The sequence below is a fragment of the Lepus europaeus genome, chromosome 4 (assembly GCF_033115175.1).
Source record: "Lepus europaeus isolate LE1 chromosome 4, mLepTim1.pri, whole genome shotgun sequence".
NCBI classification, from domain to species: Eukaryota; Metazoa; Chordata; class Mammalia; order Lagomorpha; family Leporidae; genus Lepus; species Lepus europaeus.
The window spans coordinates 53275784-53302697 of record NC_084830.1 but is presented as its reverse complement, the minus strand read 5'-3'; the positions used below and the strand labels follow the sequence as shown (position 1 = coordinate 53302697).

The following is a 26914-nucleotide window of genomic DNA, read 5'->3' as shown; positions in this document are numbered from 1 at the left end:
TTGGGGCTAGTGCTGTGGCACAGCGGGTTACAGCCCCAGCTTGCAATGCCAGCCCCAGTTCGAGTTCCGGTTTCTCCACTCTCAATCCAGCTCTCTACTATAGCCTGGGAAAGCAGTGAAAGATGGCCCAAGTCCTTGGGCCCTTATACCCATGTGGGAGACCCAGAAGAAGCTCCTAGTTCCTGGCTTTAGATTGGTACAGCACTGGCCATTGCAGCCATCTTTCTGCCTAACTCTGTCTTTCAGATAAATAAATCAATCTTTAAAAAAAAATTGTAGAAAGTGAAATAATTAATTCTAAGAATGTAAAATGAAAGAAACTGATGAGATAATTGGTCCTTATAGGTCAGATCTTTATGAAAATATGATAAAAATTTCCTCACAGATACTTCTTCTTTAGTTGACCATAGTGACTCTTTGTTGAGATCACACTTCTTCCCAATTTCGTTTTCTTCCTAAAATAATAAAATTAAAAAAAACTGTTCATAGGAGTTATATATATATTTTCACATACACACACACACGATTTATTTGTTTGAAAGGCAGACTTACACAGAGAGAGGGAGAGATAGAGAAAAAAAGATCTTTTATTTGCTGGTTCATTCTCTATAATTGGCCACAATAACCAGGGTTGAGCCAGGCCAAAGCCAGGAGCCAGGAGCTTCATTCAGGTCTCCCAAGTGGGTGGCAGAGGCCCAAGCACTTGGACCATCTTCTGCTGCTTTCCCAGGCACATCAGCAGGGAGCTAGATCAGAAGTGGAGCAGCAGCGACTCAAACTGGTGATCATATGGAATGCCAGTGGATTAATCTGATACACCACAACACCAGTTCCCCAAAAAAGGACTTTTCTAAAAATCTTTGATATTCATGCTCTAACCTAGCTATCTGACTTCAAGTATATTTCCTAAAGAAATTTTAGGATGAAAATAAAAATAAATATAGAAAGATCTACTGCTATGTAAGAGCACAGAACTTGCAGCTGGCACTGTGGTGTAGTGGGTAAAGCTGCCGCCTGCAGTGCCAGCATCCCATATGGGCGCTGCGCCGATCTGGAGCCAGGAGCCAGGTGCTTCTTCCCAGTTTCCCATGCGGGTGCAGTGGCCCAAGCACTTCGGCCATCCTCCACTGCTTTCCCAGGTCACAGCAGACAGCTGGATTGGAAGAGGAGCAGCCAGGACTAGAACTCAGCACCCCTATGGTATGCCGGCGCCACAGGCGGAGGATGAGCCAAGTGAACCAGGATGCTGGCCCCCAAAATAAGATTTAAAAAGAAAACATCAAAATGCTAACTATGGTTGGTTGTCTGTAGAAGGTAGTAGTGAAGCTCAGAAAACAATACCCCAAAGACTGCAGCTCTCGCCTGCTGAAAGGCCTTAGAATCACCCTCACAATCAAGGTCCTTCTCATCTTTCCTTGTTCCCTGGCTTCCCAAAGCAAGTTGTGGTTTCTGCCAAGGTCCCTTATCTTTTGAATGTCTGGCTGACAAAGGAGGAGGAAGTACCCCTGCTCTCTTCATGAGCTTTATTAACCAATTTATATCAGGGAAAAACTGAAATCTGTCCACAGATTTTGGCAGACTTTTGTGGCACACTAGTGTCTTCTGTTTTTGTTTCACTCAATGTTTCAGAGAATCATATACAAACCACTGTTCAGAGGCCAGCATTCTGGTGTAGCAGTTAGGGCCAGTATCCTATATGGGCTCTGGTTTGAGTCCTGGCTACTCCACTACCAATCCAGCTCCCTGCTAATCTTCTGGGAGGGCGACAGAAGACGGCCCAAGGGGCCCCTGGCATCCACATGGGAGACCCAGAAGACACTCCTGGCTTCAGCCTGGCCCATACCTAGTAGCTGTAGCCATTTAGGGAGTGAATCAACTGATGGAAGCTCTTTCTCTCTCTGCCTCTTTGTAGCTGTGACTTTCAAATAAATAAATAAATCTTTAAACAAAGAAACCACTGTTCATTGTGCAAGCCAAACAGACTTTGTCCAGGCCTATATAAGTTCTCCAAGTCCTCTAAGTTCCCCTAAAAATCATTTGCCATTGCATCGATACTCCCTACTCCTTCCCTTCCCTGTGGAAAGGGGTATATAAATTTCTGAATAACTGGGTTTGTGGTAAACACTCCTGTGGCCTTGCCCCGGGATGTGAATTTTTCCCCTTTTGCAGATGAATATATTTATATGCCCTTTTTAAAATTTCTGTCAGTTATTTCAGCAAACTTTCATAAGGCAGAGCCAAACTGTTCCTTCATTCCTAGAGTAGGATTATCAGTAAATTGTCAATTTTTTTTCCTTTATCTTCCACATTTCTATATGGTCATGGATTACTTTTATAGTCAAAAGGAAAAACAAACACTTTAAAAGAATTCTATTTAAATTTAAGTTACAATGGAACCTTAAGCCACACTTATAATAAGAAATAATTAAGTCACTTTAACTGTTCAAGATATTTGTTTGCAATGAAAGTGGAGATTGACTTATAGTATTTTTCATATTCATATATCCAGATCATATTCTAGACAAAACCGTATTACATAGTTTTTTTAATACTTTCAGTAAAAACTATAATCCCTTTGGATACAATAGGGGCATTTCATTTTACATAAAATTTTCAATGTTACAGCATTGAAAATTCACAAAAAATTTTAAAAAGAGATTGAAAAGTGCTTGCTTAGGAACTAGAGAATTAATGTTTTACTACTCAATAATTAAGAGTAAATATGTACATTCCAAGCCTACTACGTGTATTTTCATATACATGAAGTAGTTACCACCATCAGAATATTTTTTTCCCTCTATACACAACCATAACATAAACCCCATTTAGGCACCTTCTCTAACCTCCTCTGCAATACTCTCTCAAATGTGCTCACTCTCCTAAGTTTTTTATTTTATTTATTTTTTAATTTTAAAGATTTTTTTACTTGAAAGGCACAGTTACAGAAAGAGAGGGAGAGATAGGGAGAGAGAGAGAGACCTTCTTTCTATCTGCTGGTTCACTTCCCAGATAGCTGTAATGGCCAGGGCTGGGCCAGGATGTAACCAGAAACTTCATTTGGGTTTCCCACATGGCTGACAGGGGTCTAAACAGTTGGGCTATCTTCTGTCACTTCTCCTAGGGCATTAGCAGGGAGCTGGATTGGAAGTGGACCAGCTGGGCCACAACCTGGCATCCATATGGGATGCCAGTGTTGTAGGCAAAAGTCTTATGCACTATGCCATAATGCCAGCCCCAAAGTTTTTATTTCCTAATTCAGAGAATCACATAATAACCTATGCAGATACTCAGACTGTAGGCTTGGGAATTATTCTATATGTTTTCCCATTTCTCATGTAACTCAATCACCAGGTCAGAGATTTTTTTCTCCTCAAGGCCTATCTCATATTGCCTTTCATGTTTGCATGCTCAATGCCTAATGTAACTAAATAAGTGAATAAATGACATTTTGAGAAAGCTGACAAAAGAAATAACCAATAGAAGTTTGTCCCAGTTGTCAAAACCTAGCTATGAGACATTTTTGAGTAACTTGACACCTTCCATTGTTAAGTTTCTTCATGTGTTCAATGGGTATTTACTACTTCATTGCAGGATTATTATAAATATAATGATAAAATCCCATGAGTAGCAGCATTATGACTGGGCATTGGAGAATTAAGTGAGAAGGAAATTTTAATTTGGGACAGGTTAGTGGAATGAGGTGAGGAGGAAATACACTGCAGACACAGTGGATGATGCTAAGAAGAATATTAACAAGGATCCCAAGTCACATCTGCATTCTATGGAGACTGGAAAACTGTTAAATACGGCCATGACTCAGGAACAGCTATCATTTTATATAAGGATAAACTCCTGGCAGGAATATCACATAGTTTTCAGCTTCAGCTTACAGTAAATCTTACAGACACACTATAATCTACATTTAGATCCCGAAGTAGAAAATAACAGTTCTAGGGGCGGACATTGTGGCACAGTGGATTAAGCTGCAGCTTGTGACACCGGCATTCCATATCTGAGTACCAGTTGTTCAAATATTGGCTCCTCCGCTTCCAATTCAGCTTCCTGCAAACGTGCCTGGGAAGGCAGCAGAGTTAAGCCCCTGCCACCCATGTGGGAGACCAGGATGGAATTCCTGGCTTCAGGCTTTAGCCTGGCTGTTGGAGCCATCTGGGGAGTGAGCTAGCAGTTAGAAGATCTCTCTTTTAATCTCCCTGTCTTTCAAATAAATACATAGATCTTAAAAACAAACAAACAAAAAACCAGAATAGTTTTACCATCACCATATATTAGAAATTGCCTTTCTGGGCCGGTGCCGTGGCTCAACAGGCTAATCCTCCGCCTTGCGGCGCTGGCACACCGGGTTCTAGTCCCAGTTGGGGCGCCGGATTCTGTCCCGGTTGCCCCTCTTCCAGGCCAGCTCTCTGCTATGGCCCGGGAAGGCAGTGGAGGATGGCCCAAGTCCTTGGGCCCTGCACCCGCATGGGAGACCAGGATAAGCACCTGGCTCCTGCCTTCGGATCAGTGTGGTGTGCCGGCCGCAGCGCGCCAGCCGCAGCGCACCAGCCATTGGAGAGTGAACCAATGGCAAAAGGAAGACTTTTCTCTCCATCTCGCTCTCTCACTGTCCACTCTGCCTGTCAAAAAAAAAAAAAAAAAAGAAAAAGAAATTGCCTTTCTGAAATATAGCTAAGGAAGTCAACATGCCACCCATGAGGGAGACCTGGATGGAATTCTTGGCTGTGGGTTTCAGCTTGCCTAGCCCTGGCTTTTGCAGCCATTTGGAGAATGAACCAGAAGATAGAAAATCTCTCTCAATCTCCCTGTCTCTTTCTGTCACACAAACATAAATCAATCAACGAAAAAATTTTTTAAAGATACTTACAGATACTTTGTCACTTTCTGGTGCTGTTTCATCATTAAAAGTGCTGCTTGTTTCTAGGTCTAACCTTGGTCTTTTTCTGATACTGACATTTTCCTCTTGCTTTTGAACTTTCACTTCAATTTCTAACTCTGGTTTTGTGTTCTTGAATAACTCTTCCAATACTTCATCTTCTATGGCCAAATCATCAATTTCTTTTCTTTTTTTTGTTATTACCTTTTCTGTGCAAAGAGATTTACCAGCAGAATTTTTCATATCAGTTTTTAAATTTTTGTCTGTAATTAGGTTATCTGTTTTTTGGTCAAGAGTCTCATTCTGAGTTAGAGGCTGCTCTGTATTTTTCGATATTGAAAGTGTAGCAGGTTGGGTTTGTTCTAAAAGAGAATAAGACATTTCTATTCTTGCTGATTTGGATAAAGACATTTCTTGACTTTCTTCATCTCTTTCCCTTAGATTTAAACAAAGAAAAAAACAAATCAGAACATGAACACAGCTAAGTAATTTTTCAGCCTGGCAATATTCACTGTTCCCTCCACCTAATTTGCAATGTACTCTTGATTTCAGTAATTTACAGTATCACTGGAAATCAACCAGACACTTGAAAGCAGTTCACCATTCACATACATTTCTACAGTTGTGATAGGATTAATGGACTGTGCGGCTTAAGCAATATGGAGATCTGTATTTTCTTTACTGAAGCAGAATTAGTAGATAAATCAACATGGAGGAAAAGGTAAAAAAGTATAAAAATACTTTGTTGCCAGGAGACAGCAGCTTATGTGTAATGTAGGGAACTGTGGTCAGGGAACAATTACCCCAGGAATATAATTTGACAGGTTAATGAGAACTGGATTCAAGATAATAAACCAGAATGACTAAATCTAGAATATGGTACTGACTGTACAGTGCAAATACTAAAAGGCTTCTGTAAACACTGAGGTTCGTGGAGGACACAAGACTCAGGTCTCTGCTCCTCTAGTGCTTATTGGGTTTATGTTGAACAGGAAGAGTCAAGGTGATATTCTGTTAACACTAAAGTTAGGATACAGGACAGGCAGACTAAATATGAGGCTTTTGTAATACTGTAGATGGTCAGAATTTGAACCAGGGAGCTGTAACACAAATAGGAAGGAACGGACTGAAAAGATACTGAAAATAAGAATCAACAAATTCAACTTGCGATGCAGAGAAGTCAAAGATGACAAGGTAAACTACCAAAAAAATAAAAGCAAACAGCCAAACATTCAATGAAAGGACCAAAAAGTTTTTGGTCTATTATTTGTAGACTTGTCCCTGTGCACTTGCGCCTGTGGACAAAGTGGTCATGAAGCTTGAAGGAGAAATTAGGGCCAAATATACAGATCATTTATGAGAGTCATGACCCTGAAGGTAGAGCATACAGGGTTTAACGGACAGTAGGAAGAAGTAAACCAGTCCTCACAAAGGGAAGCTACAGAGGCAAAAGAACCAGGAGAGGTCACTACCACAAAAACCAAGAGGAGACAACCACAAGGAGAAAGACTCACCAGTTGAATGTTAGCAAAAGGCCATTCAAATGGCAATTGTGTCAATGTTAATTTCTAGGATGTCATTTGAAGATGACAAGTCATGGGGCTGGCACTGAGGCACAGCACATAAAGCTACCACTACTTGCAGTGTCAGCATCCCATATGGATGCAGGTTTGAGTCCCAGCTGCTCCACTTCTGATCTAATGCCCTGCTAATGCACCTGGGAAAGCAGCAGAAGATGGTCAAAGTCCTTGGGCCCCTGTGTCCATGTGGGAGACCCAGAAGAAGCTCCTGGCTCCTGGTTTCAGTTTGGCACAGCCCTGGCTGCCACAGCCATTTGGAGAACAAACCAGCCAATGGAAAATCTCTCTATATCTCTCTCCCTCTCTCTATAACTCTGCCTTTCAAATAAATAAATCATAAAATAAAAACTAGAGAGACAGGTTATCCAGAATGTTAGAAACAGCAATAATCTTTTTTTAGAAAAGATACATTTGTTTGTTTATCTGAAAGGCAGAGACACTTAGGGATGGAGAGACAAGACAGAGCTTTCCATCCAGTAGTTCACTCCCCAAATGGCTGTAATGACCAAAGTCAGAAGCTTGGAATGCTATCCAAGTCTCCCATGTGAGTGGATGGTGACTAAGCACTTGGGTCATCTTCCACTGCCTTCTCAGGCACACTAGCAGGTACCAGGATTGAAAGCAGAGCAGTCAGGACTTGATCCAGTGCTCTGACAGGGCATGCTAGTGTTGCAAGCAGCAGCTGAGTGTACTGCACAATGCTGACACAATAATAATCTTTTTGACAAGTTTAACAGTGACTTTAAAAACAAAAGGCAATAGCTTAAAGAGGATACTAAGAAAAGGGAACGTTTTCAAAAATAAAGGAATGACTGAATTTTGAAAACAGAAGAAAGAGGCCTAGGACAAATTAAAGATACTAGAAATTGAGAAAACAATTGCTGGAGCATGATCCCAGCAGGAGAGAGGCGATCAGCGTTCACAAGCAGAATGGTGATTATGAAACTCAGGTATTAGTTAGTAAGCCAAAGAAGAAAGATGAAGGGAAAATCTGTCTCATGGCCCTAGCGGAGGAACAGATTAGGACATTTCTGAGAGGGAACCTGGTTCAGGAGCAGCAGTATCACAGAAGCACACATAAGCAACACAAGACTAAAGACAATGCCACTATACAATAATATAAAAATAGCAATATATTTTTCAGAGACACAAGAGGAATTATTTAAAAATATACCTTTTTAAAGGAAGTGGCTGAAAGTAGTTTTTGATGGAGTTGGTCTGCTGCTGAGAGGCCCAATTTCTACTTTTATTTTCATTTGGAAATTTTGATGGTGAAAGCTGATAGTCTAAGATTTTCCTCCTTCCCAGGGTATTTGATACGATATTGTGAGAGTTTGTTTGGGGAGGTTCCTTTCCAGTGGATGTTTCTTGTCGAGCCATTATGAATTTTTGTTCCATTCTGGAGATTTTGATTTCTTTTGGCCTTTCACTCAAATCCATACTGAAGTATAGGGAAAAAAAAAAAAAAGCAAACAATCAAGTTTATAGCAATTTTTATCTAGAAATAATGATGTTGACACAGATTTAATGTAAGATAACTTTAGAAGCAAATTCTCGACAGACAATATTTCAGTGGATATATGTTACCATCCCAAGAGGTCAGCTCCTGGGTCAGCCAAGCCCCTGAGGAAAGGCAATGCCTTATAAGTACTGTCAGACGTGCTCTAGTTCAGACACTGTCCCGACCCATGGAAAACCAACCTCGTCTCTTATTATAAAGTAAAGCAGGTAATAATCCTAGGTAATTCTTATTTTTTTAAAAAATTAGAATTATTCCTATTGTAAATATGCCATAATGAAAAATAAAAACTGAAAATCAGAATAATCTGTCATTTCAGTATCACATATGAAGAGGTATTTATATCACTCTAGATGAGTTGATATGTTTATATTGTAGCCAGATGGCAGTCTCTAGAATAGAACAGAACTCCACACGCTGCCAGAAAATATTTTAAACACACTGTTTTACAACGTATGGTTGAATAGATACTGCCACTGCTATTTCCTTCACACACACACACACACACACACAATAAGAGGTAAAGTTGTCATTCAAGCAACTTCTGAAACAGTTTTTCTCTTTAAAAAGTTAAATTTGCCCTCAATATAAATGTGGGTATAGCAACAATTAAATATAGACCAATATATGAGTCGTGACATCACAAATATCTTAATATGAATACTTCATTGTGAGATATTTAAAATAAACTGTTTAAAATTAAAAAAATCAAGAATACAAACAAGTAACCTTTTGCATTTCAAAAAACACTCACCGCAAAAAACAAAAAACCCACAAACCCATATTCAATTATAAAAGCACTAAAAAAAAACTTCATAGGTTAATATCTAATGGTTAGACAGTAAAATTATAAGTAATATTCACAGACAATACCATACAACACAAGTATATTTCTAGAGGTAACCTCTCCCCATTATCTGCAAGGGATACATTCCAAGACCTCCAGTGGATACCTAAAACTGTATAGTAACAAAACCTATATATGTCTTTTTCTTATCTGTACATATCTATGATAAAGTTTAATGTATAAATTAGGTGCAGCATGAGATTAGCAGCAACAAATAATAAAACAGAAGAACACAAAGGTATGCGAATGTGGTCAGTCAGTCTCTCTCCTCTCTTCCCTCAAAACACCTTATTGTGTTATACGCACTGTTACCTCTAGATATGGTTTATCCTTCAAAGCTTCATGTGTTGAAAGCCTGGTTCCCAGTGAGGCAATGTTAAGAGGTGGTGGGACCTGTAAGAGGTGGCATCCATTTGGAGGTAATTATGTCAGTGGAGCATCACCCTTGGAAGAAATAGATGTAGTTGTTATGGGATCCTTGGTTGGTTCTTGCAAGAGAGTTGTTATAAGAGTGAGTGTGATTGCTCTTCCGCCAGATCCGAATGCCTTAAGGGCTGATTCTGAGGCCAGAGTGTTGTTTAGGATGCCTGCCATTCCATGAGTCTGCTGTGTATCCCATTTCCCATGTTGGATCTTTCTCTCTCTTTTTGATTCTATCAGTTAGTATTAGCAGACACTTGTCTTGTTTGTGTGATCCCTTTGATTCTTAGACCTATCAGAGCCATCGGTTGTGAACTGAAATTGATCACTTGGACTAGTGAGATGGCATTGGTACATGCCACCTTGATGGGATTGTATTGGAATCCCCTGGTACATTTCTAACTCCATCATTTGCGGCAAGTCAGATTGTGCACGTCCCAAATTGTATTGTAGGCATGGAAAGCCAAGACACCATGGAAAAGAAAAAAAAAAGAAGAAGACCTAAATGAAAGATCTCTGTGAGTGAGATCCCAGTGGAAAGAATGGGGCCATCAAAGAAAGAAGTACCTTTCTCTGAAGGGAGGAGAGAACTTCCACTTTGACTATGACCCTATCGGAATAAGATCAAAGTCAGCGAACTCTAAAGGCTTCCATAGCCCTGGCAACTCATGAGTAGAGCCTAGGGAGATTACTGACGCCATGAACAGGAGTGTCAAATTGTTAAGTCAGCAACAGGAGTCACTGTGTACTTACATCCCATGTGGGATCTGTCCTTAATGTGTTATCTAATGTGCAGTGATGCTATAACTAGTACTGAAACAGTATTTTTACACTTTGTGTCTCTGCGTGGGTACAAACTGATGTGATCCTTACTAACTATATACTGAATTGATCTTCTGTATATAAAGATAATTGGAAATGAAAAAAAAAAAAAACCCTGGTGTTAAATTGGAAATGGCATAGAAAATTAATTAATTTTTTTAAAAAAAATATTATGTAGGATCTCTGTCTTTAATGTGCTGTACACTGTTATTTAATGCTATAACTAGTACTCCAACAGTATTTTTTTTTTCACTATGTGTTGCTATATGGTGGCAAACTGTTGAAATCGTTACCTAATATATACTAAACTGATCTTCTGTATATAAAGAGAATTGAAAATGAATCACGATGTGATTGGAAGGGGAGAGGGAGCGGTAAAGGGGAGGGTTGTGGGTGGGAGGGAAGTTTTGGGAGGGGGAAGCCATTGTAACCCATAAGCTGTACTTTGGAAATTTATATTCATTAAATAAAAGTTTCATTTAAAAAAAAAAAAAGAGTGAGTGTGATTGCTGATTGCTCTCTGCCATCCTATCTTGCCATGTAATTGATTCCCCCTGCAAGCTGTCCTGCCATTGTGGTGCCATCTGCTGTGAGTCTCTCACAAGAGCAGATGATGCTGGTGCTGTGCCTCAAAACTTCCAGCACTTTGAGCTAAATGCACTTCTTTTCTTTATAAAGTATGCAGCCTCAGGTATTTTATTAGAGTAGTCGAATATAGACTAACACACTCAACCTTTTTATTTTTTGCAATGATTTGAAATGACACAATACTTGTATGAAGTGAGGTGAAAAACAGAGACACTGTGATGTAGTGTTAATCTACAGTGTAAGGTTTACTGAAAAACAAATACCACAAGACATGATAGTTGATTTGATAACCAAGACAGCTACTGAATGACTAATGGGTGGGTGGCATCAACAGTGTGAACCCCTTGGATGGAGGAATGACACATATCCTGGATAGGGTAGAGTTGGAAGGAAAAAATTTCATCACACTGAGAATGGCACAAAAATTTAAAACTTATAAATTGTTTGTTTCTGGAATTTTCGATCACATATTTTTAGATCATGGCTGACTGTGGGTAATTGAAACCCAAAACACAAAACTATGGACAAGGGGAAACCACTGTATTTCAAACCTATTTCACAAGTGTCAAATGAAGTTATATAATTCTTTTTAGTCTTCCAGTTACATCTGAAGGAAATGAAGAAAACTATCCCTGATAAGACAAGCATTGGGAACCTACAATCTGCAGGCCAAACCTAAATTCTATAAAGTTTTATTGGAATATAGCCACACTAATTCAATTTTACGTTGTCTATGGTGGCTGCTTTCAAGCAATAAAACTGAGTAGATAAAACAAAAATTCAACAGTCAAAAAGCCAAATTATTTTCTTGCTGGTCCCTTAGAGAAAAATGTGCTGATCCCTATTCTAAGATGTCATTTTCCCTGCCATCCTACTCTTCCATGCTTTACCTCGTAAGAGATGACATGATGAAGGCACTGACTGTACTTCTTGATTACACTATTTATCTACTGACAGCATACTAACAATAGTTTATTACCATGGAAGCCTTACCATGTATCTGCTTGCTCTGATTCTGTGTCAGCTACATATGTTGTAGTGTTCACTGGGATACTTGGCCTCAGTTTTTCATCAACCGATAAGGCCTGTGAAAGGCTTGGCCCTGGAGTTGTTGTCTTTAAACCTGTAAATCACACAAGTGAACAAGCGGGGGGTAAAAAAAAAAAGAATCATAACTGCTGGAAACAAAATGGACATTTGGTCACTGCACTTCCACTACCACCACACTGGTCCAAAGCACCAGGCTCTTTCTCACCTGGGCCTGCACAGGAGCTTTCTACTTATATCCACACTTCCATTTTGGACCCCAAGAATCCATCCTCCATACAAATGTCAGACTCATCATTCCCTTCTATCTAGAACTCTGTGTCACACAGATCCTCACAAGGCTGCCTTTTCCCGTCATTCAGGATGCACAAGGCTGATGCTTCAGTGAAACTCTCTGTGACTGCCTATGTATAAGAGCTTGTTCTCAGTCACTTTTACACCACTCGTTTTACCCTCCTCTTTCTTTGTACTTGGCCCTGCCTAAAGTGAACCATTAGTCTGCCTGTTTACTTTCTGATTCTTGACCTTTAGAATATAAAATTCATATGAGAACTGGCTTACTTTATTCACTAATGAGTCTGCAATGCCTAGAAGAGTGCTTAGTATCTGGCAGCCACAAATACTTATTGAATGCATAAATAAATAAATGTATGCATGTATAAATAGATGAGTTTTAAAAGATGATAAATATGGTTACCCCTGGTAAGCACAACATACATAATATACACACAACCTATCATTAATTTATAAAGTAGTTACTAAAGAAATCAATAAAATCACATTTAAATTACCTGAACTGGGCTGGCCCCGAGGATCACAATAATTCTCTGTAGTCATGAAAATAACTGCCAATCCAATTTCTGCTTCAGGAATAGGTCGAAGACCTTGTCTATTAGAATAAAACAGTTTTTTGTGATACTACATTAAAACTAACAATTTTATTAAGATAATGTCAAGCTAAATCAACCTTATTTCCCTCCCAAACAGATACTATAATTTTATGGTATGAATAGAATTTCAAATACACAGAGCCTAGCTTACACTAATAATAATGCTGGGGCAATGTTATATTAGGCAAGTCTACCACCTTTTAGTAACTCAGATAACTTCATCTGTTTAAAAAAAAGGTCAGAATAAAGGATATAGATTTTTTCTACAGTTTTCAGAATGAGGAGAAAACAGTATTACAAGCTAACCTATGATGAATAAGATATGATGGTAAAACTTAAAAAGAGGAAAGAAGGGAGGTAGGGAGAAAAGTATAAAGACCTAAATTTAAGGTATAGGTATACATGTGTTAGAACTACAGTACCTCAAATTACTTTACCAAAATTACATGTATTTAAGTATCTTCTTATTAAAAGAACCTTATAGAAAGGTAAACCAATTTTCTGTTATTCTATAATGTGAATGAATGATTTTGCAAAACAAAGACAATTATGAACTGAATTGAATCTTAAAGAGAGTTCAACTACAGGTGCGATTGTAACTATTATACTGAAGCTTTTTTTAGACATTACAATCAAGTGATAACATATACCTATGTATAATTCAGGCAATCTAAAACCAGTTTTTAAAATACCCTAACTTTCTGAAACTATAAATTATATGATGTAAATTAGTTCTGAAGATTGGTTACCTAAAATATTTCAAATACTAATTTAATAATGCTATACAGAAACTGTATCACTAAGTAGGAAGACATAAGAAGCATCTTTTATATTATTTTAAAAAGTTCTTTATTTATTTATTTGAGTGGAAGAGACAGAGAGCTCCCCTCTACTGGATCACTCCTCAAATGAGTGCAGTGTTGGGGGCTGGGCCAGTTTGAAGCTGGCTAGCTGGGAAAGCAATTCAGGTCTCCCATGGTTATGACAGGAACCCAATTACTTGATCCATCACTGCTGCTTCCCATGATCTGTACTGTTGGGAAGATGGAATCAGGAACCAGAGTTGGGAACTGAATCCAGGCTCTCTGATGTGGGATGCAACATCTTAATTAAACATTAGGCTAAATGTCTGCTCCATTTCTTTTAAAATCAATAATGAGATTAATGTGGCTACTTTTACTACATCTATTCAACATTGATCTGGTAGTCCCAGTTAGTACAAAACAAAGTGAGAGAAAAGGAGAAAAAAAAAAAACAAAAACAAAAAAGAGGTATCACAGACATAAGGATTAGAAGAGAGGACAGAAATGTAATTATTGATAGATACAATTTTTACAAAAAAGGATAAAATTAATAAGAATGAAAGAGAAGAATAAGGTGATGGATGGATACAAAATGAATATTTAAATGTTGGCAATTTATATACATTAGTAGCAAACAACCAGAAAATGTAATTAAAGAGACAATAACATTCATTAGTAATAGTATCAGAGAAATGTGTACTGTCTAGGAATGAATCTAATAAGAGATATTAAATATTTCTACACAGAAAGCATATTTAGGGATTTTAAAAGACCTAAGTAAATGGAGGGAGATATCACATTCACAGATACAAATGACTAAAATTGTAAAAACTGTTACATCCAAAGCTGATTTGCATATTCAACAGAATTCCTAAGAAAAACTCCAATGTGGTTTTTGGGATGATGATTCTATATATATATATGGAAAATTAAGAGTCCAGGAATAGCTGGGATCCTTCAGAAGAAGACAAAAAAGACTATCCCACCAGATAGGAGCTCACTGAAATTCTAGTAATTAAGACAATGTGGTAAATGTGGTACTGATACAAAGAAAGATTAATCAATGAAACAGAATAAAGCCAAAAAAGCACAGCCACACATGTAAGGAACTTTGGTATAAAACAGAATCAATTCCAGGCAGATTAAAAACAACTTTCAAAAACAAAATAAGAGAATACTAGTAAAATCAATAAAACATATCATATTATCTTTTTGATATATGAAAAAATTTCTTACATGATATACAAAAATCACTGACTATAAAGGAAAAGGTTGTCAATTTTAATATATTAAAATTAATGGGCTTTATTTATCAACACACCAAAAACACAAGTTATAGGGCTGGCATCCTGGCATCACAATGCCACCTATAACACTGGCATCCTAAATGGGCACTAGCTGGACTCCCAGCTGCTCCACTTCTGATCCAGCTCCATGCTAATCCACCTGGGAAAACAGTGGAAGATGGTCCAATTCCTTGGTCCACTGCACCCATGTGAGAGACCCAGTGAAGTTCCTAGCTTCAGGCTTCAGCATGACCATTCCTGGCCTAGCTCTGGGCACTGCAGACATTTAGGGAGTGAACCAGCAGATGGAAGATGTCTCTCTCTCCCTCTCTGTGTAACTCTGCCTTTCAAATAAATAAAAATAGATCTTTTTAAAAAAGGTATAAAGTTATGTTATAAAAACTAAAGTAACAAATTTGCAATGTGCCTAAGTAAAAAAAAAGGATTACTAGAAAGGATACATAGAAAGCTCCTACAAATGAACAAGAGCACAGAAACATGTAAATATCAAAATGTCCTAGCATTTGTACTGGTGGAAATTTATCATGAGAAATAAAAACTTACATTCACCTGTATATGAATGTTTCTAACAGCATATTTATTAACAAAAACTGTAAAGAATGCAAATGTCCTTTGATAGGTCAATGACTTAAGAAACAGTTAAGATTTATTTATTTATTTTCTTTTATTTGAGAGGCAGAGAGAGAGAGAGAAATAACCATCTTCTATTCACTGGTTCATTCTCCAAATGGTCACACAGCCAAGTCTGTACCAGGCCAAAGTCAGGAGCAGAACCTAGAACTCCATCCGGTCTTTCACATGGGTAGCAAGGGCCCAAGTACTTAGACCATCTTCTGCTGCCTTCCCAGGCACTTTAGCAGGAAGCTGGATCTGAAGCAGAGCAGCCAGGACTGGAACAAGAACTTCCATATGGGATGTTGTGGTGTTGTACGCAGTGGCTTAATCTGCTGTGCCACAACACCAGCCCTAACAGCCTTTTTCAAACTATAAGATTGCCCTGTCCACCACCACTACTCCTCCACCCTACTCTGACCCAAAACAAATTCTAACAGGGGCCAAAGACTATAGAACCAAATGTCATCTTATGATCAAACTACCAGAGTTTGAGCAACTTTGTACTCCAGCGACTTACTTTCTCGGTATCTATATACGCTGAAAATAGAAACATGTAGCGGTGAGGAGCTCAGATGAGAGAACCAGACTACCTGGGTCCATATCCTGGCTGCTCACTATATGTGTTTTATTCAAATCCCTTTATCCTCAGTTTACGTCATCTACACAATGGGGCCATAACAGCAAATACAGCTACATGAAGATTAAATATTTGTACATATCTATACTCTTAGAACGATTTCTAAAAATTAAGTTCTCCATATGATTATGAATTTTTAAATTATAAACACTTTTGCTGCTTTTCTGCCTGGCACATTCTTTGTCTGGCTCCTTGAAAGACTGGTCACAGGTAAAAATGTTGCCTGAAAGGGACATTATAATTTAGAATAAGTTTCTCCACCAAGCCCTGTTACTCAGTCACCTTGATGCACCTGCATAATTATCTGTTTACTTGTCTTTATCTGTCTCTGTCTCTCTCTCTGGACAGTAAGCTCTAACGGTGGAAGGGACCATGACTGTCTTGCTCACTATCATATTCCCAATGCATAAAACATAATGAAACAGGGACTGGTACTGTGGCATAGGAGGCTTAGCCTCTGCCTGCAGCACTAGCATCCCAGATGGGTACTGTTTCACGCCTTGGCTGCTCCTCTTCCAATCCAGCTCTCTGCTTATGGTCTGGGAAAGCAATGAAGATGGCCCAAGTCCTTGGGGCCCTGTACTCATGTGGGAGACCTGGAAGAAGCTCCTGGCTTCTGGCTTCAGATCAGCTCACCTACAGCTGTTGTGGCTATTTGGGAAGTGAACCAGTGGATGGAAAACCTTTCTCTCTGTCTCTCCCTTTCTCTAACTCTACCTCTCAAAGAAATAAATAACCACTCTTAAAAAAAAAAAAGCATAATGAAACAACAGTAAATTTTTGTTATCGTAGTAATATAGTAATTTTCTCTTCTAAAGCAGTTAATATAACTCTGTAGAATATTTATGGGACAAGTGAATGCAGTTTATTTTTTATTTTAGCAAACCCGTAAGAGGAAAGGTAATCTCCATCACCAGAAGGACTCCTGGGACAGGAAAACAATCTTTTATAGGAAGCTAACAATGAACTTTTCAGGCAATATCTGTAATCAAGGCTCCAACTATGCATCTTGCCAGGTGGACAGAAATTCAGTCAACAGACTAGCAAGCCTGATAATTCTATTGCAGGAAGTGACTGAGGCTGACATCACAGGTGGTAAGAACACCTCACTAGAAGGGCCAATGCCATGGCTCAATTGGTTAATCCTCTGCCTGTGGCGCTGCCATCCCATATGGACACTGGTTTCTAGTCCTGGTTGCTCCTCTTCCAGTCCAGCATTCTGCTGTGGCCCAGGAAGGCAGTGGAGGATGGCCCAGGTGCTTGGGCCCCTGCATTCGCATGGGAGACCAGAAGGAAGCATCTGGCTCCTGGCTTTGGATTGGCGCAGTGCTGGCCGTAGCAGCCATTAGGAGAGTGAACCAACGGAAGGAAAACCTTTCTCTCTGTCTCTCCCTCACTGTCTGTGACTCTACCTGTCAAATAAAAAAAAAAAAAAAAAAAAAAAAAAAAAACCCTCACTAGAGGAGAGAGGGAGAGAGTGCGCGGAGCTAGATTTTCTGAACACACACTGCAAGGAAGCAACGGGCAGGCAGGGCAGGTAAGGGGCTGACAATTGCTACAATGCAGATGAGGGGTATACCCGCAGCAGCAATTCTTTTTTACTTAAGGTGACTGTTGCCATGTGTTTGGAAGGGAGCAGTGGGCAGGAGAGCCAAAGGCTGTTTGTTAGAATATGCACTACAATCAAAGAAGCATACCTGTAATTGCAATAGATCCTTAGATAGGATGAGTTTTCTATGGCCCATGAGGTTTTCCCAGGTAAGGTAATCTGCATTTCTAGATGGAGCTGGGGAACCTATATCCTCCTTTGTCTTAAGGGACTCCACCAAATGCTCTGGGGACATTCTCCACAATTTCTCAAATCCTTTTTAACTTCAATAATGCTAAAATTAATAGTTTATGGACATAAACCCCTGATTGGGCATATTTACAGACCCTCCCCACTACAAGTACCATTCTAAGATAGCTGACCTATTTTTTATGCTTTCTCAAAATACAGAGAAATTTTATATGCATTTTAATGTAGTTATGAAGGTGCAAATACATTTCAGCTCCTAGAAATTTCAGAAGGAAATCATCTTTGAATTTTAGCCTTCTCAACTGTGTCGTATACTGTAGAAAAACTTAATATGACTTTAAGTCAGAAAGTGAAATCTATAAGTTCTATTAATATAAAAAAAGAGGCAGAAAATATTGAGCTAAAACTGTCATGGATAAAACATTATATTTCTAGCATACCAAGTCACAGTCAGTTTTAACTGTCATGGATAAAACATTATATTTCTAGCATACCAAGTCACAGTCAGTTTTCAGGTAAACCAGACGACAAAACTTTTATAATTCTTGTATCTAGGATAGGTCTTCAAAAGTTCATGGAAACTGCATACTATGAAAAAACTACACATGGACTTAAAAATGTTTTTGCCCCCAAATAAATGTATCTTTTAATACCATCTTCCCATGAACTTTCTGAAGTATTTTAGTACTTTTCCATTGTTAAATTAAGTGCAACCAAAACTATGTCATATAAAACTTTCTACTTGCATTTTCTTTACCTAACAAAGAATAATACTGTACCTCTGAAGCATATCCATAATTGAATGAATCCATTTTTTCTGAGGGTCAGGAATTATGATTTGTGTATTTGTTATTCCCACATCAACAACACAAATTCCAGGAGCTGAAAAGAAGCTATCTTTTTCTTCATTTTCTTCTGTTATCAACCTAGCTTCTCCACCTCCAAAAACAACTGCGGAACTTAATTTCTTATGCTAAAAAGTGAAAAGAACGTGTTTTATTAGCCACAATTAATTTTCTGAGCTCATTTGTTATGTAAGAATTTGATTTGAAAACTAAAACAGAAGCAGAATTAAGGAAGAACTGGTTCTTGTCCTAGAGTGGACAATTTGAGATTTCATTTTGAGAAAATCCCTAGCTCAAAAGGTCCCTCAGCAGCCATGGAATCATTACACCGTCTATAGTAACATCATCATCATCATCACCACACTTGGCACAATGTACAAACCACTGGCTTCCCTGCACCATTTTTCCACTGTAACAAAAACCGTTGGAACCCCAATTTTGGCATACAGAAGACATTCAACAGATATTTACTAACTAAATAAGTTAGGACAAAGTTTCCTGTTCTCCCAACTTACATATTTTTATAAAACAGACCAGTTAACAGACATTAAGAAAGATGATAATTATATACATGATCAATACATGATCACTATGCAGACATTACTGCCTGGGTTTCACACTTCTACACAAAATCCCAAAATCAAATACCTTAACAATGTAAGAATAATAATACATTTTAGTTTATAGTTTTATTTAGGAAAATGTTGCTTCTAACATTACCTGCTTGGCATTTAAAAAAATGAATGTTTTCCCTTTGAAGATCTGTTTTCTTTCCTGCCGTCCTGATAGATCAATATCTTTACTTCCAATAGCTGGCTCATCAATAGGTGGGTAAAAACTGTAAAATTAAAGTATATTGTAATTACATGCTACTCTGTATGTTTACTATTAAATTTGTAAATAGGGTCACTTTCTGATACAAGAAAGTCATTATTTCCATAATATCATTATAATTTATTTATGTATTTGAAAGGCAGAAATAGAGACAGGGAGAGATAGAAAGATCTTCCATTCACTTGTTCACTCCCCAGATGGCTGAAATGGCCAGGGCTGTGCCAGGCTACACCAGGAACCAGGAGCTTTTTCCAGGTCTCCCACGTGGGTGCAGGGCTCCAAGTATCTGGGCCATCTTCCACTTTCCCTGGTGCATTAGCAAGGAGCTAGATTCAATGTGGAGTAGTTAGGACTTAAACCAGCGCCCATATTAGATGCAGGCATTGCAGGCAGAGGTTTAACCTACTATACCACAGTGCTGGCTCCAATCTATCTGGTACAAAATGACCAAAAACATCTAAACGCCTTTTTGAGAAATATGGTGAATAGTAACACAGAATAGCAGGATTGGTTTTCATTTCCTCAGAATAAATTATCCAAAGCAGACAATCATGACCAGACACATATGAAGCATACATGACTCAGTTTATGCAAATTACAAAGTATGAGAGATATCATCCTATAAAGACCAAATGCTATTTAGCACTTTGTATTTACTTGGGAGCCAGCTTGTGTTAATAATGTTCATGTTCTGTTCTGTGAACACTATTATAAAAGATGACTTTAGAAAAGTTCATAAAATTTTAAACCCACATCAAAGAAGATTAAAGGACATCCTTTTTAGCTCTTTAATATGATGCTATAATATTATCTTAATCATCCATGGAAATGAGGAGAAAGAAAAAAATAGGAAGTAAAATTCAACAGATAATTCTTATTACTTTCATTGGTCCACAGTTTCAATTTCCTGGATAATCAGATATTTTGTTACAGTTGTTCACAACCAATCAACCTTTCAATTTTTCTCTTTACCTTCTAGTAAAAATATTAACCCAATATGATGGTAATAGAGGACAATTCACAACCTGGACAATCAGTTAATAAACATTCGAGTTAACTATCTTCAGAGAGCAACAGCCAATATAGCAAAAATAATGCAGTCTGAATGGTCATCAACCGACTGTAGAACTAATCTCCCTACATTCCTCACTCTGAGCCTCCCCCACCTTGATTTCTCCTTGCCCACCTATAAGAATGTGTGTATCTCCTAAAGTAAAGCTGAACTTGATAGAGCAGTTAACATTTCTTGATAATTAGAAACACAAATGCATTGCTCCAATCCATTCCACGAATGCTCTAAGTCTATCCTGAAATAATGATTTCCAGAAATTGTTATCTCAAATTACCGGGTTATCAGGAGGGATCACAGCAGACTTAATTGGCAGAATAGAATGGAAGTCACTGTGTTATTTCTCATTTTTCTAAACAACTGGCTTTAAAATTTTATAGTTTACTTTTAGAGATACATAGAAAAAATCAAACAATTCCAAATGTTAATTAAAATTACAGCTACAATAAGAATGCTAGACATTCTAACACTTACATAGGAAAACCTTTCAGTATCTCTTCAAATCTCCCTTATCTCTTTTAACAAAAAAACTCCAGTATTTAACCTTCTTCTAGTATAAAAAACTAGTTACTTCACTATATACAAAAACACTTTACAAATTTGTCTATATATATAGTAATGTAACACAAAAGTAAGATTATAGAGCCAATCATAAACAAACATGGTAAGTATTTAACATACGTATGACTAAGTAGAAGTGAAATTCTTAACTGCTTTCTAATGAAACTAGAATGACTTCAAAATTACCTACAGCTTTGAATTAATCTATCATTTTTAAATTTTGCTATAGATAATAATTTACTGCACCCAAGAGAACAGCGTATTGAAGCTTAGTTAAAAAAGTTTGAGCATTTGTTCTACACTGAACTAGGTTCCCAAAAATGTAAGCAGAATATGCCTATAGATCTCGCTAATGGATCTACCAGAGTCCTAACTTTATTTGTGTGAGTTTTGAATATTTGGCTCCTCCACTAAGTACCAAGAGGGAAGAAATTGTAACTTTTAAAAAAATTTTTTTAAGGATTTAATTATTTTATCTGAAAGTCAGAATTATAGAGAGAAAGGAGAGAGAAAGACACAGACAGACATTGATCCATCCACTGGTCACTCCCCAAATGACCTCTACAGGCAGGGCTAGGCCAGGATAAAACAGGAGCCAAGAGCTTCTTTCAGGTCTCCCACATGGGTGGTACGGGCCCAAATACTTGGGCAATCATCTGCTGTTTTTCCCCATGGCATTAGCAGGGAGTTGGGTCAGAAGTGGAGAAGCCAGGAAGCAAACTGGTGCCCATATGGGATGTTGGTGCTGCAGCAGCAGCTTAATCTGCTCCACCAAAACATCAGCCCCTATACCTGTTTTGGCTAATTATTATTACCCTCAAGTATATCTTGACTGATGTGTGATAGACATTCAACAGACACTTGATAATAAAATTAGTTGATATTACAAACTATATATTAAAATTTTGCTAATAAAAGTAGAAAATATAAACATCCCTCAACTCCCTTAATTTAAACTTAAGTATTAAAATTCTGGGATTAGAATCTGTCCAGATTCTTGGACACATACAACCTACCTAAATTGAGCCAGGAAGACATAGAAAACCTAAACAGACCCATAACTGACACAGAAATTGAAACAGTAATAAAGGCCCTCCCAACAAAGAAAAGCCCAGGGCCAGATAGATTCACTGCTGAGTTCTACCAGACATTTAGAGAAGAACTAACTCCAATTATTCTCAAACTATTCAAAACAATCGAAAAAGAGGGAATCCTCCCAAATTCTTTCTATGAAGCCACCCACCATCACCTTAATTCCTAAGCCAGAAAAAGATGCAACATTGAAAGAGAATTACAGACCAATATCCCTGATGAACATAGATGCAAAAATCCTCAATAAAATTCTGGCCAATAGAATGCAACAACACATCAGAAAGATCATCCACCCAGACCAAGTGGGATTTATCCCTGGTATGCAGGGATGGTTCAACATTCGCAAAACAATCAACGTAATACACTACATTAACAGACTGCAGAAGAAAAACCATATGATTCTCTCAATAGACGCAGAGAAAGCATTTGATAAAATACAACACCCTTTCATGATGAAAACTCTAAGCAAACTGGGTATGGAAGGAACATTCCTCAATACAATCAAAGCAATATATGAAAAACCCATGGCCAACATCCTATTAAATGGGGAAAAGTTGGAAGCATTTCTGCTGAGATCTGGTACCAGACAGGGATGCTCACTCTCACCACTGCTATTCAATATAGTTCTGGAAGTTTTGGCCAGAGCTATTAGGCAAGAAAAAGAAATTAAAGGGATACAAATTGGGAAGGAAGAACTCAAACTATCCCTTTTTGCAGATGATATGATTCTTTATTTAGGGGACCCAAAGAACTCTACTAAGAGACTGCTGGAACTCATCGAAGAGTTTGGCAAAGTAGCAGGATATAAAATAAATCCACAAAAATCAACAGCCTTTGTATACATAGGCAATACCACAGCTGAGGAAGAACTTCTAAAATCAATCCCATTCACAATAGCTACAAAAACAATCAAATACCTTGGAATAAACTTAACCAAAGATGTTAAAGATCTCTACGATGAAAACTACAAAACCTTACGAAAGAAATAGAAGAGGATACCAAAAAATGGAGAAATCTTCCATGCTCATGGATTGGAAGAATCAATATCATCAAAATGTCTATTCTCCCAAAAGCAATTTATACATTCAATGCAATACCAATCAAGATACCGAAGACCTTCTTCTCAGATCTGGAAAAAATGATGCTGAAATTCATATGGAGACACAGAAGACCTCGAATAGCCAAAGCAATATTGTACAACAACAACAAAGCCGGAGGCATCACAATACCAGATTTCACGACATACTACAGGGCAGTTGTTATCAAAACAGCATGGTACTGGTACAGAAACAGATGGATAGACCAATGGAACAGAAGAGAAACACCAGAAATCAATCCAAACATCTACAGCCAACTTATATTTGACCAAAGATCCAAATCTAATCCCTGGAATAAGGACAGTCTATTCAATAAATGGTGCTGGGAAAATTGGATTTCCATGTGCAGAAGCTTGAAGCAAGACCCATACCTATCACCTTACACAAAAATCCACTAAACATGGATTAAAGACTTAAATCTATGACCTGAAACCATCAAATTATTAGAGAGCATTGGAGAAACCCTGCAAGATATAGGCACAGGCAAAGACTTCTTGGAAAATACTCCAGCAGCACAGGCAATCAAAACCAAAATTAACATTTGGGATTGCATCAAATTGAGAAGTTTCTGTACATCAAAAGAAACAGTCAGGAAAGTGAAGAGGCAACCAACAGAATGGGAAAAAATATTCGCAAACTATACTACAGATAAAGGGTTGATAACCAGAATCTACAAAGAAATCAAGAAACTCCACAACATCAAAACAAAAAACCCACTTAAGAGATGGGCCAAGGACCTCAATAGACATTTTTCGAAAGAGGAAATCCAAATGGCCAACAGACACATGAAAAAATGTTCAAGATCACTAGCAATCAGAGAAATGCAAATCAAAACCACAATGAGGTTCCATCTCACCCCGGTGAGAATGGCTCACATTCAGAAATCTACCAACAACAGATGCTGGAAAGGATGTGGGGAAAAAGGGACACTAACCCACTGTTGGTGGGAATGCAAACTGGTTAAGCTACTATGGAAGTCTGTCTGGAGATTCTTCAGAAACCTGAACATAACCCTACCATACAACCCAGCCATCCCACTCCTTGGAATTTACCCAAAGGAAATTAATTTGGCAAATAAAAAAGCCATCTGCACACTAATGTTTATTGCAGCTCAATTCACAATAGCTAAGACCTGGAACCAACCCAAATGCCCATCAACAGTAAACTGAATAAAGAAATTATGGGACATGTACTCCATAGAATACTATACAGCAGTAAGAAACAACGAAACCCGGTCATTTGCAACAAAATGGAGGAATCTGGAAAACATCATGCTGAGTGAATTAAGCCAGTCCCAAGGAGACAAATATCATTTGTTTTCCCTGATCGGTGACAACTGAGCACCAAAGGGGAAACCTGTTAAGTGAAATGGACACTATAAGAAACAATGACCTGATCAGCTCTTGTCCTGACTCTAGATGTACAATGTAATACTTTATCCTTTATAGTATTTGTTGTTGTTGTTGTTGTTCTAGTACTAGTGGTTGAACTCAGTAATTAACACACAATTATTCTTAGGTGTTTAAATTTTAACTGAAAAGTGATCCCTGTTAAATTTAAGAGTGGAAAAAGAGAGGGAGGAGATGTACAGTTTGGGACATGCTCAATTGGACTTGCCGCAAATGGTGGAATTAGAAATGTGCCAGGGCATTCCAACACAATCCCATCAAGGTGGCATGTACCAATGCCATCTCACTAGTCCAGGTGATCAATTTCAGTTCACAACCGATGGCTCTGATAGGTCTAAGAGTCAAAGGGATCACACAAACAAGACTAGTGTCTGTTAATACTAACTGATAGAACCAAAAAAGGAGAGAAAGATCCAACATGGGAAGTGGGATACACAGCAGACTCATAGAATGGCAGATGTCCTAAACAACACTCTGGCCTCAGAATCAGCCCTTAAGGCATTCGGATCTGGCTGAAGAGCCCATGAGAGTATTGTAGGCATGGAAAGCCAAGACACCATGGAAAAGAAAAAAAAAAGACCTAAATGAAAGATCTCTGTGAGTGAGATCCCAGTGGAAAGAACGGGGCCATCAAAGAAGGAGGTACCTTTCTCCGAAGGGAGGAGAGAACTTCCACTTTGACTATGACCCTATCGGGATAAGATCAAAGTCAGCGAACTCTAAAGGCTTCCATAGCCCTGGCAACTCATGACTAGAGCCTAGGGAGATTACTGACGCCATGAACAGGAGTGTCAAATTGTTAAGTCAGCAACAGGAGTCACTGTGTACTTACACCCCATGTGGGATCTGTCCTTAATGTGTTGTCTAATGTGAAGTGATGCTATAACTAGTACTGAAACAGTATTTTTACACTTTGTGTTTCTGTGTGGGTACAAACTGATGAGGTCTTTACTAATTATATACTGAATTGATCTTCTGTATATAAAGATAATTGGAAATGAAAAAAAACAACCTGGTGTTAAATTGGAAATGGCATAGAAAATTAATTAATTTTAAAAAAATATTATGTAGGATCTCTGTCTTTAATGTGCTGTACACTGTTATTTAATGCTATAACTAGTACTCCAACGGTAGTTTTTTCACTTTGTGTTGCTATATGGGGCAAACTGTTGAAATCTTTACCTAATATATACTAAATTGATCTTCTGTATATAAAGAGAATTGAAAATGAATCTTGATGTGAATGGAAGGGAAGAGGGAGCGGGAAAGGGGAGGGTTGCAGGCGGGAGGGAAGTTATGGGAGGGGGGAAGCCACTGTAACCCATAAGCTGTACTTTGGAAATTTATATTCATTAAATAAAAGCTTAATAAATGAAAAAAAAAAAATTCTGGGATTAGGCCGGCGCCACGGCTCACTAGGCTAATCCTCCGCCTGCGGTGCCGGCACAGTGGGTTCTAGTCCTGGTTGGGGTGCCAGATTCTGTCCCGGTTGCTCCTTTTCCAGTCCAGTTCTCTGCTGTGGCCCGGGAGTGCAGTGGAGGATGGCCCAAATCCTTGGGCCTTGCACCTGCATGGGAAACCAGGAGGAAGCACCTGGCTCCTGGCTTCGGATCGGCACAGCACGCTGGCCGCAACTTGCCAGCCGTAGCGGCCACTTGGGGGGTGAACCAATAGAAAAAGGAAGACCTTTCTCTCTCTCTCTCTCTCACTGTCTAACTCTGCCTGTCCAAAAAAAAAAAAAAATCTGGGATTAGAACAATGTAGCTGAGTTTACTTTAGAACACCATGTATACCATGTTCTCGAACTTTATATACCTAGATAAGCCTTTTCATCTTATACAGCATACTGATAACAAGAAAGCATAGTGAGAACTGTGAAGATAATTAAAAGTCACTGTTTCTGGAGTACTACTTTCAAGAAGTTTCAAACTGTTTCTGATACTCTCCTGATTAGACAGCTAGTAAGGAAACCGGAAAACATGAAAATAACCTTGAAGAAATTTAGGTTAGAGGCAGACTGCTTCAATACAAGGCTGTCATATATGGGAAGTGATCCTTACTTCTCTCATAAAAATATTAAAATATATTTGACTTGTTTGTATAGAAACTTTAAGAGCTACAAATAAAATGTTTAATTAGTAACCAGCATGTATTATTTACATCTCCTATTAAATGAATATCTAGAAACAGTTACTTTTTCCCAATCACATTATATGGCTTGTATATAATTCTTTATCTAATCT

At 38.2% G+C, this 26914-nt stretch overlaps 1 protein-coding gene across 1 annotated transcript in view; it reads right to left on the bottom strand.

Annotated features, from left to right (window-relative positions):
• Nucleotides 1-26914, bottom strand: part of NBN (nibrin) — a 58011-nt gene that overhangs the window by 21917 nt on the left and 9180 nt on the right. The window contains exons 6-12 of the mRNA XM_062188281.1: nucleotides 19330-19447; nucleotides 18544-18737; nucleotides 12506-12603; nucleotides 11661-11790; nucleotides 7646-7912; nucleotides 4883-5327; nucleotides 384-455 (exon numbers count right to left, since the gene is read on the bottom strand). Coding sequence (XP_062044265.1) covers nucleotides 384-455; nucleotides 4883-5327; nucleotides 7646-7912; nucleotides 11661-11790; nucleotides 12506-12603; nucleotides 18544-18737; nucleotides 19330-19447 — 1324 coding nt within the window. The remainder of the gene's footprint in view (nucleotides 1-383; nucleotides 456-4882; nucleotides 5328-7645; nucleotides 7913-11660; nucleotides 11791-12505; nucleotides 12604-18543; nucleotides 18738-19329; nucleotides 19448-26914) is intronic.